This window comes from Stegostoma tigrinum, chromosome 26, assembly GCF_030684315.1.
Source record: "Stegostoma tigrinum isolate sSteTig4 chromosome 26, sSteTig4.hap1, whole genome shotgun sequence".
Classification (NCBI taxonomy): domain Eukaryota; kingdom Metazoa; phylum Chordata; class Chondrichthyes; order Orectolobiformes; family Stegostomatidae; genus Stegostoma; species Stegostoma tigrinum.
Window position 1 is genome coordinate 43,476,944 of NC_081379.1, and position 15,449 is coordinate 43,492,392.

The following is a 15,449-nucleotide window of genomic DNA, read 5'->3' on the forward strand; positions in this document are numbered from 1 at the left end:
GTCAGCTTTTGTGCTCCTGAGATGCTGCTTGGCCTGCTGTGTTCATCCAGCCTCACATTTTATTATCATTGATAGTTGTTTAGTTGTGAATTGTTTCGGAACATCCATATAATTTCAAATTCTAGACATCCTTCCCTATTAGGCTGCCAATTGTTTAACTGCTTTCTCGTCATAATTCAAACAGTACCTGCATCGCGAACATAAAGTTGTGTGACATTATAAAGCTGGTGCATCAACCTATACTTCAGACGAACGGATGTTAGTTCGACTTGCAAATTAGTTGCCCCAAATGGTGTTCCAGATTGTTTGGTGTATTTCTCCTCAGGGTGACAGTCTACTAATCACTGGAGCAACGAGTAGTTGGCTGACATCAAGGCAACATTATTAGCAGTGGTGATGGAGATGACATCTTTTGGAATCCTCATGTCTACTGGGTGCCCTCAGCAACATTGCTCCTCCCCTTCATCCAGCACCTCCAAGCTGAATTGTGTGTAGGAACCCATTAGCCCTTCACCCAGCTTGTATAAAAGACAGTCAAAACCAGTGAAAGGTGAGTTTCTAAGATAATAAAGTGTGAAGCTGGATGAACACAGCAGGCCAAGCAGCATCTCAGGAGCACAAAAGCTGATGTTTCGGGCCTAGACCCTTCATCAGAGAGGGGGATGGGGTGAGGGTTCTGGAACAAATAGGGAGAGAGGGGGAGGCGGACCGAAGATGGAGAGAAAAGAAGATAGGTGGAGAGGAGAGTATAGGTGGGGAGGTAGGGAGGGGATAGGTCAGTCCAGGGAAGACGGACAGGTCAAGGAGGTGGGATGAGGTTAGTAGGTAGGAGATGGAGGTGCGGCTTGGGGTGGGAGGAAGGGAGAGGTGAGAAGAAGAACAGGTTAGGGAGGCAGAGACAGGCTGGGCTGGTTTTGGGATGCAGTGGGGGGAGGGGAAGAGCTGGGCTGGTTGTGTGATGCAGTGGGGGGAGAGAACGAACTGGGCTGGTTTTGGGATGTGGCAGGGGGGAAAGGGGAGATTTTGAAGCTGGTGAAGTCCACATTGATTCTATTGGGCTGCAGGGTTCCCAAACGGAGTTCCTGCAACCTTCCGGTGGCATCATTGTGGCACTGCAGGAGGCCCATAATGGACATGTCATCTAAAGAATGGGAGGGGGAATTGAAATGTTTCACGACTGGGAGGTGCAGTTCAATCCGACCCCACCACGCAAGACATTTTTCCATCCCCACCCTTGTCTGCTTTCCGGAGAGACCACTCTCGCTGTGACTCCCTTGTTCGCTCCACACTGCCCTCCAACCCCACCACACCCGGCACCTTCCCTTGCAACCGCAGGAAATGCTACACTTGCCCCCACACCTCCTCCCTCACCCACATCCCAGGCCTCAAGATGACTTTCCATATTAAGTAGAGGTTCACCTGCACATCTGCCAATGTGAAGTATACTGTATCTATTGTACCCGGTGTGGCTTCCTCTACATTGGGGAAACCAAGTGGAGGCTTGGGGACCGCTTTGCAGGACACCTCCGCTCGGTTCGCAATAAACAACTGCACCTCCCAGTCGCGAACCATTAAAAACAAAGGATCATCCCATGGCGACAACAAATTTTATTTGTTCCTGGTAGTCATTAATGAGAGTAGTTACTTTCCATATTGGAGCTACATTCAAAACAAAGCAAGGGCCTATTTTAGGACAGAGTTAAAACAAAATGAATCCACTAACATCTCTTCTAGAGTATATGATCGGTTAGTTTCGGGTTTCTAAGATAATAAAGTACTCCCATTTCAACTCCCCCTCCCATTCTTTAGATGACAGGTCCATCATGGGCCTCCTGCAGTGCCACAATGATGCCACCGGAAGGTTGCAGGAACAGCAACTCATATTCCGCTTGGGAACCCTGCAGCCCAATGGAATCAATGTGGACTTCACCAGCTTCAAAATCTCTCCTTCCCCCACCGCATCCCAAAACCAGCCCAGTTCGTTCCCTCCCCCCACTGCATCACACAACCAGCCCAGCCTGTCTCTGCCTCCTCTCATCCATCCCTTCCTCCCACCACAAGCCGCACCTCCATTTCCTACCTACTAACCTCATCCCACCTCCTTGACTTGTCCGTCTTCCCTGGACTGACCTATCCCTTCCCTACCTCCCCACCTATACTCTCCTCTCCACCTATCATCTTTTCTCTCCATCTTTGGTCCACCTCCCCCTCTCTCCCTATTTATTCCAGAACCCTCACCCCATCCCCCTCTCTGATGAAGGGTCTAGGCCCGAAACATCAGCTTTTGTGCTCCTGAGATGCTGCTTGGCCTGCTGTGTTCATCCAGCTTCACACTTTATTATCTTGGATTCTCCAGCAACTGCAGTTCCCATTATCAAAGGTGAGTTTCTATCGGGCTGCTAATTATTCACTTACTCATGTTCTCCAAGATGTGAAAAACAAAAAGCCCGCTTGTTTCCTATCCTATAAATAATTATTGCTAAACCGATCATATACTCTAGAAGAGATGTTAGTGGATTCATTTTGTTTTAACTCTGTCCTAAAATAGGCCCTTGCTTTGTTTTGAATGTAGCTCCAATATGGAAAGTAACTACTCTCATTAATGACTACCAGGAACAAATAAAATTTGTTGTCACCATGGGATGATCCTTTGTTTTTAAACCATGTTGTATGTTGGTAGGATACTTTGTACAGTTGCAGAGCCTAATTGATCAGAATATTACACGAGATACAGTCATTAACAGGTTGTCCAGTTGAACAAGAACTTTCCTAACGGACAGATTGTTGTTTATTATTTGATGCCTGATTTACCACTCTGCCACAAAAGGATATGTTGTCCTGGTCACTGCTATGAAGCTGACTGGTGTAATATGATGCACCTTGTTTCCAGGGGGTGTTGTGTTTCAAACATATCTTGAAAGGTGTGGCGAAGGCTGCCCATCACTAGAATTTTTATGTCTGACAGTTATTTGTTTTTCTGCGTGGTATTTTACTCATCACTTTAGCATTCAGTTTTGACAGATTCTCGAAAGTGCAGTGTTTTCCAGTGATCTGTGAGACTAAAAGAGCAATTTGAATAAACTGAGAAGTTTAAGAAAGCTAACTGAGAGCTTTGGCCCCTTAAAGTGGAAGGAACCGTTTACTGCATAATGACTTCTGAATTTTCTTTCTTCTTCTTCCTTCCTTTGTAGAATTTATTGAAGAAGCAGATTGAAACTAGGACAGCTGACGGTCGGAGAAGAATCACTCCCTTTTGCATAGCTCAGTTAGATACTGGGTAAGAGGTCATTTCAATCCCGTTTGAAATGTGTGCTGCAGATGTTAACTCATAAAGAATCCCTTCAAGAAAGTATGATTCTAAGATGCATTTATGTCGTGCTAAATGCATAAGAGAGTAAAAGGCAGTGACTTGAGTCTGTCTTTTACAGTTGATTTTTCAGAGAACAGCATCCCAAGGGCTTGATGTCATTTCAACCCCTGTCAATTAATTACAGATAGTAACTTTGGTGTCGCTTTAATGTGTATTATGGCCAACCCAATTTTATAAACCATCCCTTGCTTGTGCAAGCAGTGAGCATGTCATTGTTAAGATTGCTGTGATATGGAGAGAATCTTGTGTTGCACCAACTTTGTTACACCGTACGTACAAGTACTAATATTTTTAACTATATGGTGGGGCCAGAGTATTTTGCATTTGCTTTGTCTCAGTGATTCGGCGCTGTGACACAGTGTCACTGGCAACAGAAAGTGTTCTACCTCGGACTCTGCTTAACTTGATTTGATTTTCCAGCAACCCTCGAGTGTAAGATAGCAGCTATAGTACGATTTATAATCAATAGGTGTTGCATGCCTGCATTAAGGTCAGTTATGGCTGAGTAGGTTCTTTTGATTACTGGAGAAGCAGTTTCTGGTTACGAAAAGAGGGGAAATATGAGGTGATTGCTGCTGGCAGTGACCTAACTGTACTTACGGTGAGCTGCAATGTTCTGAACTTGGTGAGCATTTTCCTAAGAGAATGAGAAGTAGGAGCAGGGGAATTGTACCTGGTTCCCTCCAGCCCGGTCTGCCACTTAATGCGGTCCAGACCAGCAATGGGAAATACGTGCAACAAAAATGTGTCCTGCTAAGTAACAGCAACCTAAACACTAATGAAACATCATAAATGAATAAAGACGCCAGGAGAAAATGAGGGTAAGAAAGGGTCTTTGTACTGAGTACATTCGTCGGACATGTACATCTCTCACATGTTTTCTCTCTCTCTCTCTTGCTGTCTTGTTTTCTCACTTTCTCTTCTTTCTTGCTCCCTGCCCTCTTTCTTTGCTCCCTCCCTCCAACACACACAAATGCACACGCACAAACTGTCTCTGTTTGTGTCTTTTGCTCACAGACTCGCTCCCTCATTCATTTACCCTAGGCCTTTGAGACTTGAACATTTTTGCAGTGTGCACTTTGTGGTGCACTTTCATTCTGCCCTGGACAGGTAGCCGGCCAAGTATGGACTGTTGGTGCCACTGCAGTTTCCTGTGGCATTGCCAGCCTGCAAAATCATCTTATGCTTGACGCCGATGGGCAAACAGCTATGTGGACAGAATCAGAGAGAGAATATTTCCTGTGGAAACTGAAGGGAAGTCAGTATGCTAAACATTATGTCCTGCATGTCACATCACTAGCTATTTCTGTCTATATTTGCTGATAGGCTCAGCCTATCAGCAACAAAAAGCAGGGAGAAAACTGCCTGTAACTTGCAAAGCAACTCCACAGCCTTCTGCTTCCTTACCTGTTGATCCTTGTATCTTGGACAAGGCCTCGCTGATTGGATAGGATCCTTGGCAGGCCACATTCTGGCCCTCAGTCAACCCCTTTGACCAGTCTGTTATAGACTAATGAATGAGGTCAGAGAATGCAAAGTTAGCACAAGTAGCAGAACGATGGAAGACCGAATGCAGAGAACAGGGTTAATTGTTAGCTATTCAATGGCAGAAGTTGGGAAATGGGATCTTCCGAGGCTCAGTGCTAAGACTGCTGTTGTCCACAATTTATATTAAAGATTCAGACTTTAGAATCAAAAGCACAATTTGTACCGCTGGGTGTTGCAGGGTGATCGTCACTGCTGAGGACACCGAAACAAATGACAGGAAAACATTACTAAACTTGGCCAAATGACCACATCAATAGTTGAGTATTTTAGTGTTGACAATTGTATTGTATTTTTGTAGGAAGAATTAGCAAGCCATAACTTGCTTTGAAATTAGAAATGTTGAGCAGCAAATGTGGCGGGGTTGGGTGAGTAAAATTTGAAGAGCTTGGTACTTCCTGATGTGACCCTGAATTGTTTAACTTCAATTTAAAATTTAGAATTCAGTTTGGATTATTTTTAGTGAATGACCAGGTTAATGAGGGCTTCTAAATTCTCCCAAACTATTTCTCTGTTAATTGGAATTATATTGTGTTCCGTGCTTCCAACTTCAGTCTGCACTAATGTATCTATTTAGCATCAGTTCTGATTTGCGTTCTAGGATGGTTTTCCTCATGATTATCTGGAACAAAAATGCCCCGGTTTGATTACAGTTTAGTGGGAAAGTTAGAAGAATAGTTACAGCGTAGAATTTGGCCCTTCAGCTCTGTGCTGGCTCTTCAAAAGCCAGCCATCTAGTGGCAATTGATGTATGAGGAGAGATCAAGTAGTTTGGGATTGTTTTTGCTGGAGTTCAGACAAATGAGGGGGAAACCTCATAGAGACATATAAAATTCTAACAGGACTGGACAGGGTAGGTGCAGGGAGGATGTTCCTGATGGTGGGTCTGTCCAGAACCAGGGGTCGGAGTATGAGGATTCAGTGTAGACAATTTAGGACAGCGATGGGGAGAAATATCTTCACCCGAAGAGTGTGGTGAGCCTGTGGAATTCATTACCACAGGAAGTAGTTGATGCCAGAACATTGAATGTATACAAGAGGCAACTAGATATAGCACTTGGGACGAATGGAATCAAAGGTTATGGGGAGAAAGCAGGATTAGAGCAATGAGTTGGACGATTAGCCATGTTCGTGAAGAATGGTAGGTCAGGCTCGAAGGGCCGAATGGTCTTCTCCTGCCACTATCTTCTATGTTTCTATTGTTCCTGATCACATAATAATCCAGTGCCCTTTTAAATGCTTTGACTGAACCTGCCCTCCCTCCACAACCACCCCCCCACATACACTCACGTGTCCCCACACACACACCCAGATCATAAGCACTTACTGTATGAAAAATGGTTTGCCTACTATTGCCATATTGTCGTCTTGTTGTTTATGTAAATGTGTGCCTCTGATTCTTGATCCTGAGTTCAGTGGGAACTGTTTCTTCCTCAGCCTTCTCCAAGGATGAACAGTCCCATCATCTTCGGTTCGTCTACATAACTGTGGTTCCTCATCCCTAAAGCCATTCTCTTGAATATTTTCTACATCCGCTGTAATGCCTTCACAACTTTTCTACTGAGCAGTGCCCAGAACGAGACATACCACACCAATTGAAGCAGGAGTTTAACTTTCTTGCTTTTGTACTCCATGTCCCAATTAATAATGCCTGCGATAGGTTAGCATGCTCTGTAATTTATTAACCACATTTCTCAACCCATCCTGAAACCTTCACTGATTTATGCACATGTACACCCAGATCCCTTCAGCCCCACATTCTCTTCAGTATCATATCCTTTATTTTACATTGTCTCTCTTCTGTCTATTTCCGTCCAAAATGAATCACTTCACATTTCTGCTTAAAATTTCATCTGCCGTATGTTTGCCCAACCTGTCGGTGTTTGTTCGAAATTCTGTAGTTTACATCCTCATAGTTCACAAGTCTCCCAAGTGTCGTGTCAGCTGCTAATCTTGACATTGTATCTTGTAGGCTAAGGCCTAGGCCACATATATATCAGGAAGAGTAGAGACCCAACACCAACGCTTGGGAACTGCACTATAAACGTTCTTCAAAGCCACAAAACAACTATTAATCAGTATTCTGTTTCCTGATTTAAAAAAAAACAAAAGAGCTGTGGATGCTGCAAATCAGGAACAAAAACAGAAATTACTGGAAAAGCTCAGCAGGTCTGGCAGCATCTGTGAAGAGAAAATCAAAGTTAACATTCGGGTCCAGTAACCCTTCCTCACAACTTCAGAACAGTTCAGAGGAGGGGTCACTGGACCCAAAATGTTAACTCTGATTTTTGTTTTCTTCACAGGTGCTGCCAGACCTGCTGAGTTTTTCCAGCAACTTCTATTATTGTTCTGCTTCCTGTTATCAGTGAATTTTGTGTCTGTGTTAATCTTGTCTCTTTATTCAAAGGGCTTTAACTTCCTGTGCAACTACATCAAACGTTCATTGGAAATCCATGTACATCACATCAACCCTCTCCATTACCTTAATAAGAACCTCAAACAAGCTAGTTAAATATAATCTGTCCTTAACAAGTCGGCGGTGGCTTTTCTTAATTAACCTGCATTTGTCAAAGTGATCCATTATTTTCTTCTGAGTTATTTTTCCTCGAAGTTTCCCCATCAGTGAGGTTAAATTAACTTATTGGGCTAATTGTTATGCCTTTTTTTTGTTCGAGGGTGGAACATTTGCAATACTCCAGTCCTCATTACCACCCCTGAGTCATATAGCATGGAAACAGATCCTTCGGTCCAACTAGACCAAGCTGATCATGTTTCCAAACTAAGGTAGTCCCACCTGGCCTGTATTTGGCCCATAGTTTTATGAAGATGAGAAAATTATGGCTAGTGCCTCCTCAATTTCCATTTTCACTTCCATCAGTATCTTTGAATGCTGCAGCATCTTCCTTCCTTGATGAAGAGAGATGCAAAATATACAGTTAATCTTCCACTGCCTCCCTGCATTAATGGTGTTTTGTGCCTTAATTGGTTCACTTCTTCTAATTATACAAATCAAAAAAACTTTTAGATTCCCTTTTCTATTAGCTGCCAGTCTTCTGTTATGCTATCCCGTTGCTTCCTTATTTCCTATTTCATTTTCTCTCTGAACTTTCTATACTTAGCTTGATTTTCAGTTATATTTTCCACATGACGTTTGCAAGATTTCAATGTGGAGGAAGTATTACTGACTGATATAGTGAGAGATGTTTACTCCAGTCATTGGGACATAATACACCATGGATTTGTTGATGCAAGAACAAAACGGTAACTTAGAGAGTGGTGGAGTGTCTGGAACAATTGCAGGAGTTTAAATAGGAGCTATACTTATCTTCAGCTACTGTAATGTCTGTGACTATATTGTAAGTTGGGTTACTAATTGGATGCTATTCTCCATTGGAACTCCTTTGTAATAGTGCCCTAACATTCCTCTGGCTTCAATAATACATGTGAATTTTATGCAATCAAGTGAGATTTGAAGCCAACTATCTTTTGCAAAAACATTTTTCTCCTTGAGTTAGTTGGTGAACATTCAACTCTGGGTCAGGGAACTGTGGGTTCAAGTCCCGCAGTGAAAAAATGTGAAGAAGTGATGCACTGACAAAATAACTTCCCCTCTGGCTGAAATATTAAATTGTGACCTTTTGCTGCTTCCTGTGGTTGTTAAAGATCCCATGATAATACTTGAATGAGAACAGAGAGTCCTGAAAATCTATCCAACATTCCTGTCAGACTCTACTGGAAGATCATTCAATACTCATTCCATCAAATTGCTGTTTGTGGAGTGCAGCTAGTCAATGGCTGAAATGGTTCCATACTTTTAAACTGGCTTGTTGCATTATGCTTTAAGATATTTCCTAATGCTGATGTATAGGCAGGTGAAAATATACAAGTGATGAGCTACTTACAGATTATATGATGGCATTTTCACTACTGTTTAATTGCCTCTAGTCACTTCTTTGTAAAATAAAATATGCTGTGCAGTTTTGTGTGAATGACTCTGACTGGAGTTAGTACTGAGAGGAATTTGAAGCAGCAGATTGTGACAGAGGGGGTTTAGGGGTGGAATTGTAATGAGGCTGAAGGTATTAGGTGCAAACATTCGCAGATGAGATGAAAGAAGAATGTTTTTAAAAGCTTCTAGGGAAAAGCCATTATATTAAACATAAACAGTCGTATCGTTTGCTGGATTTCTGCTTCATCATATTCTTCAAATCAGTCTCTCTCCAGAAAGAAAAACACGTGTCTTTTGATTGAATACTTGTGTTGCTGTTGTATTTCTTACGTTTAGCCACGTAATAATTGTTAGCAGGGACTCTACAATCCTATCTGCAACACTTACTTTAATAGTTGCAGCAAAAAATTCTACTTATGAAATATTTATGCCTGCGCCATGCAGACTCTCAGCGACTCTTGATTCCTCTTTGCCACTCTTGTGCAGTGCAATTCTAAAACTTTCAGGCCAACGCTACTACTGGTCGAGCGATTTGTAAGGTCACCAAGTATCCTCAAAAGTGTTGTGGTCATGTGCTATATGTCTAGCGCTACGGAGCGTAGACCAGAACTCTAGAATGGGTGATTCAAGACCATGCGAAAGATGGCATGATGGCCCAGTGGTTAGCACAGCTGCCTCACAGCACCAGAGACCTGGATTCGATTCCACCCTTGGGCAACTGTCTGTGTGGAGTTCGCACGTTCTCCCCATGTCTGTGTGAGTTTCTGCTGGGCGCTCCGGTTTCTTCCCACAGTCTAAGGATTGGCCATGCTCAATTGTGCATAGTGTCCGGGGATGTGCAGCCGAGGTGGGTTAGCTGTGGGAAATGGCAAGGTTACAGGGGCCTGGTGGGATGCTGTTTGGAGGGTCATTGAGGGCTTGCTGGGCAGAATGGCCTGCCTCCACACTACAGGGATTCAATTATTCTATGAATTGAAGGCTCCAGTACTTGGCATCTGCAAATAAACTTTGAGTTGTAGGTTCTAGCTTATAATAGAAATAATCTTCTCAATGATTGAACTCCACAATGTGATTGCTGTTAAGGTAATTGTTTTAGTACAGTATTTAACTACCGAAGAATCATTGTTTAAGTAAATATCAATGCCATGATAACACTTGTCTCATGAGTTGCCTTCTATTTTGTTCTGTTTTAGGGATTTTTCGACTGCTTTTTTTAACAGTGTACCCATCACGGGATCACTTCCAGGCTCAGTGCTGTCGTCACACATCAACCAGCCACAGCCCTCCTCAGATTCTAATGCTGCCAAGTCTGTCTCCAGCAAGCTAACTCAGGACCCTGTACCAGCCGCTGCAAAATCAGCTGAGGAGACCCCCAACAAAGATGGGTAAGGCACACAATACTGACTACAACTGGATTGTATCAGTGGTATACAAGCTCTGTTTATGCACTGAGTAGAGCTAGTGAACTGGAGCTTTAGAGATGGAGGGCGTCATGTTAGCCCAAACCGATTACAGCTCAAGAAAAAGCAAATGAAGTTCCATGTGTAGCAAATTTGTGCATAGAATGTACGGTAAGAAGTATCAAGAACCAAAACACGACTCTTCCTGTTGCCCCCTCCCCCACTTGGAAGGGCAGAATGTGATCTACAACAGGTGCCATCAGGCTATGGTGGTTATATTAGAACAACATTGCCATCTAATGGCAAACAACCAGCAAATAATGACTGATCAGAGATGAAATAATTGAAGCAAACCAAAATACTGTGAATACTGAAATAGAAATAGTAAATTCTGTCAATGTTTTGGCAGCATTTGTGGAGAAAGAAACAGTTATCATTTTAGATTGAGACCTTTCAGCAGAAACGTTCCACTTAAAGGCAGGTGAAAGTTTATCTGGTGCCTTTATTTGGGACCTTGGTTTGAAATCGGCCCATTTGAATGGATTGGAAGACTTGCCCATTGACTTTAAAAGTTCACATCATAAACGAATCACAGCGCAAGACCAACCTTGAATTTGTTTCCAATATTATGATGTTGCCCTTTATTAGATGTCCAGTGGGATCTGATCACATCACATTGGAGCAGTAAGGGAGGCAGCTTTTCTGGTGTAGGAACAGTTTAAAAAGATCTTTACTCTTTAGCATTTATGAGCTGGGAATGTTTAGTCCTGTCATTGGTAATTGTTTAGTAATAATACTGAAAACAAAAGAAACAATAAATGGAAATGAAAGCAGCTGTGATTTTCAAGCCCTGACATAGAGGGGTTTACCAAGTTTGTTTCACTTCTGATGAAGAGACACCAGGCACAAAGCATGAGATGGTTTTCCTCCCACAGATGCTGCCCGACCTGCTGAGTTTCTCCGGTGTTTTCTGTTTTTGTTTCACTATGTTGCTGCTTAAAATCTTCTGCTCAAAAACTGCACTGTTCCAAACAAAATACCAAACAAGTTATGATGTCTTCTTCCTGAGGCTTTAACCTTATTCTGGTCCAGATCTTTTTTGGTAAAACTTTACTTCAGTACTTTTTCTCAGTGTTAAGTAACAAAATATTCTTGTCAGAATGCACTGGAATTGTAACAGCTTCAGTGCACAGTCATGTGTCTTGCCTGGTCTTGAATTCTTTACAGATTTTGGCTCTCAGTAGTTCCCATTTATGCAATACTGGAATAACAAAAGATTGATCCAAAATGGTTTACTAAGAATGAATAAATTAAGCAGTTGTGCGTATCTGTTAGCTGCACTAAATATTCTGACGCTCCCTAGAATGTTTTTCAATTTATCCGACTGATTTTTGTGGTCATTGCAGACCACGAGATTCAATGCAATATCTCTGTGCTGTCTGTGAAATTATTTTTTGTTCCCCTCCCCCACTCAAAAGGACAGTAATCCAAACAGGTGCCATTAGGCTGTGATGGCTATAATAGAGCAATATTGCCATCTAATGGCAAATGATCAACACTACAACAATAAAGTGCAACTGATCAGAGGAGAGATGATTATGCAAAGCAACCCAGCAATTACAGACCAGTAAGTCTCACGTCTGTCATCTGCAAGGTGTTAGAAAGGATTCTGAGGGATAGGATTTATGACCATCTGGAAGAGCATGGCTTGATCAAATGCAGTCAACACGGCTTTGTGAGGGGCAGGTCATGCCTCACAAACCTTATCGAGTTCTTTGAGGATGTGACTAGAAAAGTTGATGAGGGTCGAGCTGTGGATGTGTATATGGACTTCAGTAAGGCATTTGATAAAGTTCCCCGTGGTAGGCTCATTCAGAAGGTCAGGAGGAATGGGATACAGGGGAACTTAGCTGTCTGGATACAGAATTGGCTGGCCAACAGAAGACAGCGAGTGGTAGTAGAAGGAAAATATTCTGCTTGGAAGTCAGTGGTGAGTGGGGTTCCACAGGGCTCTGTCCTTGGGCCTCTACTGTTTGTAATTTTTATAAATGACTTGGATGAGGGAATTGAAGGATGGGTCAGCAAGTTTGCAGACAACACAAAGGTTGGAGGTGTCGTTAACAGTGTAGAGGGCTGTTGTAGGCTGCAGCGGGACATTGACAGGATGCAGAGATGGGCTGAGAGGTGGCAGATGGAGTTCAACCTGGATAAATGCGAGGTGATGCATTTTGGAAGGTCGAATTTGAAAGCTGAGTACAGGATTAAGGATAGGATTCTTGGCAGCGTGGAGGAACAGAGGGATCTTGGTGTGCAGATACATAGATCCCTTAAAATGGCCACCCAAGTGGACAGGGTTGTTAAGAAAGCATATGGTGTTTTGGCTTTCATTAACAGGGGGATTGAGTTTAAGAGTCGTGAGATCTTGTTGCAGCTCTATAAAACTTTGGTTAGACCGCACTTGGAATACTGCGTCCAGTTCTGGGCGCCCTATTATAGGAAAGATGTGGATGCTTTGGAGAGGGTTCAGAGGAGGTTTACCAGGATGCTGCCTGGACTGGAGGGCTTATCTTATGAAGAGAGGTTGACTGAGCTCGGTCTCTTTTCATTGGAGAAAAGGAGGAGGAGAGGGGACCTAATTGAGGTATACAAGATAATGAGAGGCATAGATAGAGTCGATAGCCAGAGACTATTTCCCAGGGCAGAAATGGCTAGCACGAGGGGTCATAGTTTTAAGCTGGTTGGTGGAAAGTATAGAGGGGATGTCAGAGGCAGGTTCTTTACGCAGAGAGTTGTGAGAGCATGGAATGCGTTGCCAGCAGCAGTTGTGGAAGCAAGGTCATTGGGGTCATTTAAGAGACTGCTGGACATGCATATGGTCACAGAAATTTGAGGGTGCATCCATGAGGATCAATGGTCGGCACAACATTGTGGGCTGAAGGGCCTGTTCTGTGCTGTACTGTTCTATGTTCTATGTTCTATTGGAGAAAAGGAGGAGGAGAGGGGACCTAATTGAGGTATACAAGATAATGAGAGGCATAGATAGAGTTGATAGCCAGAGACTATTTCCCAGGGCAGAAAAGGCTAACACAAGGGGTCATAGTTTTAAGCTGGTTGGTGGAAAGTATAGAGGGGATGTCAGAGGCGGGTTCTTTACACAGAGAGTTGTGAGAGCATGGAATGCGTTGCCAGCAGTAGTTGTGGAAGCAAGGTCATTGGGGTCATTTAAGAGACTGCTGGACATGCATATGGGTCACAGAAATTTGAGGGTGCATACATGAGGATCAATGGTCGGCACAACATTGTGGGCTGAAGGGCCTGTTCTGTGCCGTACTGTTCTATGTTCTATGTTCTAACACACTCTGCTGAAATAGCAGTAGCAAATACTAGAAAAGTTCAGGCAGGTTTGGCAGCATCTATGGAGAGAGAAACATTTAACGTTTCAGGTCGAGAGCTTGCAGCAGAAACATTCCGCTCAAAGGGAGGTAAAAGCATATCTGTTGCCATTGTCTGGCACCTGAGTTTGAAAACAGTCCAGATTGAAGAAATGGAAAAAATCAAAGATGTAGACCTGACAGAGTGCTGCAATGCTTGGAATATCACCTTTCAAATGAAGTGTTGAACCAAGACCCGAATCTACCTGAAAAAGGACCACACAGAGTCAAAAAACTACGTAGTTTCTCTCCACAGATGCTGTCGTACTTCCTGATTTTCTCCAGCAATTTCTGATTTTGTGTGTTTTCCCCGTATGTCTGCAATGGTGCATTTAAAAGATCCCATAGTATTATTTGAAAGAGCAGGGAAATCCTGCAAAACATTACACAAGTAGGTAATCAGATCCTTGTGACCTTAATATTTATGGTCTTATTGTGTCTGCAATGACCACAAAAATCAGTTGGATAAATTGGAAAGCATTCTAGAAAGTGTCAGAATATTTAGTGTAGCCAGCAGACACGGTCATAACATGGGAGTTTACGGCACAAAAACTGTCGGCTGCATTTTTCTTATCTCAGAACAATGTCTACAATTCAAGAAGCACTTCATTGACTAAAATGATTTAAGATAGCCAGTGCATGTGAAAAGAGCTATATAAATACAAGTCTCTTTTACAGAGTCCATTCAAATTATGGAAGTTTACTGTAGTGCTTTGTGATTTGTTTCTCAATACCAACCTTAATCTGACCCAGATCTTTGGTGAAACATTATTTTAGAGGTTTAGTAAAAACAGAAAGTGTTGGAGAAATTCACAGAATTTACATCGCTAATCCATTTCAGTGTCTAGTTAAGGGGAACTCCTTAATATCTATCCTGCTGAACTCCAGTAGAAATGTCCTGAACTGAGATAATTGGCATCCAGCAATCAATATCATCTTCCTTTTTGTCAGCTACGACTCCAACCAGCAAGGAATTTTCTCCTTGATTCCCATTGACTTGGGGTTTGCGGCACAGTGGCTCAGTGGTTAGCCCTGCAGCCTCACAGTGCCAGGGACCCAGGTTTGATTCCTCACTGGGGCAACTGTCAGTGTGGAGTTTGCATATTCTCCCTGTGTCTGCGTGGGTTTCCTCCGGGTGCTCTGGTTTCCTCTCACAGTCTAAAGGTGTTCAGATTAGATGGATTGGCCATGCTAAATGGGTGTGTAAATTAGGTGGATTAGACATGGGAATGGCTGAGTTACAGGGAAAACGTAGGGTAATGGGTCTGGATGGGATGCTTTTCGGAGGGGCAGAGTGGACTTGTTGGACCGAATGGCCTGTTTCCACACTGTAGGAATTCTTTGTCTATGTCTGTGACTTCTTGATGCCACTTGGTCAAATGCGGCCTTGATATCAAAGTCAATTATTCTGACCTTGCCTTGGAATTCAACTCTTTTGTCCTTGTTTGAACCAAAGCTGTAATGATGTTAGGAGCCTTTGCAGGGGGGCCCAAGCTGACTGTCAGTGAGCAGCTAGCTGGACCGTAGAAAGTAATTCTGATTTGTTTTTCTCCCTGTGGATACTACTGGATCTGCTGAGTTTCTCCAGCATGTTGTTTTTATTTCAGACTTCCAGTAACTGTAGTACTTTGCTACTACTTTAGTATTTTATTTTCTTAGTTGAGGAATAAGATGCATTGTTTTTAATCAGTGGCAGCACCGCTGAGTTCCTATGTTTCATGTCATTGACTTTTTAAATATATTTGGCATCTTCG

At 42.9% G+C, this 15,449-nt stretch overlaps 1 protein-coding gene across 2 annotated transcripts in view; it reads left to right on the forward strand.

Annotated features, from left to right (window-relative positions):
• The window catches only part of LOC125464036 (protein HIRA), a 93,344-nt gene that overhangs the window by 49,338 nt on the left and 28,557 nt on the right, over positions 1-15,449 (forward strand). For both annotated transcript variants that reach the window (XM_048556014.1, XM_059655138.1), the window contains 2 exons: positions 3,192-3,277; positions 10,058-10,249. In XM_048556014.1, the coding sequence (XP_048411971.1) occupies positions 3,192-3,277; positions 10,058-10,249 (278 nt within the window). The remainder of the gene's footprint in view (positions 1-3,191; positions 3,278-10,057; positions 10,250-15,449) is intronic.